The sequence below is a fragment of the Hipposideros armiger genome, unplaced genomic scaffold (genome assembly GCF_001890085.2).
Source record: "Hipposideros armiger isolate ML-2016 unplaced genomic scaffold, ASM189008v1 scaffold_590, whole genome shotgun sequence".
Taxonomy (NCBI): domain Eukaryota; kingdom Metazoa; phylum Chordata; class Mammalia; order Chiroptera; family Hipposideridae; genus Hipposideros; species Hipposideros armiger.
Window position 1 is genome coordinate 298426 of NW_017731940.1, and position 1101 is coordinate 299526.

The 1101-nt window shown below is 33.1% G+C and overlaps 1 protein-coding gene across 1 annotated transcript in view; it reads right to left on the reverse strand.

Moving 5' to 3' along the window:
- HTR4 (5-hydroxytryptamine receptor 4) overlaps positions 1-1101 on the reverse strand; it is an 87851-nt gene that overhangs the window by 68806 nt on the left and 17944 nt on the right. The window contains exon 2 of the mRNA XM_019624405.1: positions 544-616. Within this exon, the coding sequence (XP_019479950.1) occupies positions 544-569 (26 nt within the window). The 5' untranslated portion in view covers positions 570-616. The remainder of the gene's footprint in view (positions 1-543; positions 617-1101) is intronic.

Here is a 1101-nt window from a genome sequence, read left to right on the forward strand (position 1 = left end):
AAATAACTTTCCTAGGAGCCTTCCTATTATTTCATATCCACAGGTGGCAAGAAATGACAGGAAAACAAAACAAAAACCATTTAGCTTTACATAACTATACCACGCAGCCATCATGTCACATAATCTAATGACCTGATTGAATAAAAGAAGTGAGCAAACTAGAACCTGCTATGAATAGCTATTTAACTGTGTATTCAAAGTTTAGATGTACAGGTAGATAGTCTTAAGCTATTTTTACACCATTTCAATACATCTTCTCTCTTCCTATTACAGAGATGAATATCTACTTTCATATAACACCATCAGCCATAGTGCAGACTTCTAATATAGACTTCTGAAAACATTTATAGCCATATGTATCATTTAAGCAGAAGTGAAAAAACACTAATAATTGAACAGAACCACACTCATGATGATATACAAAACGTTAAAGAAAATCCATTATTTATTAGCTTTGTCACTCTACTACCATAGATTTTTCAGAGGTCTCATAGTTCAAATGACTGTAATTTACAGCACAATATGTGCAGAAATGTCACTTACCTCACATTAGCATCAAGTTCGTCCATTACAGGAAATAGGCATGGGTGAGCTGGGTGTCAGTGCCCACAGGGTCCTATAATGTGGTAACAAATAAGAGGTTAGACCATAAGGTAATGTAGGAAAATAAAAGCCCTTGTTAAAGGAAAAATGTCAAATAATCATTGTTTCCTATTTATTAAGACTTTTATAGAGTATCAGAAAAGTATTTAATAAGCAATACTACAGCAAAAAGCTATTGGCATATTGAGGTATGGCATGGCTGAATTTTGCAAAAAGTTTCTTTACATTTTACTAATCTCCTGGAGATTAAAACATATGGGTATTCCATTTTACTCTGTGTTAATCAGTTTATTTGTTATTTTTTGCTCTTCTCGGAAACACAGTTTATTTATATGTGTATGATCTGCATTAGGACACTAGCTAGTGAAAATAGGTAAGTACATTGCTATGATTAAAATAATACATTGTGTAAAATGGCCATTTCATTCCCTGTGAGGATTTTCAGGGGTTTGTTTTGTTTTGTTTACCCTTTTTGAGGGTGGGTAATCACATAGCAAA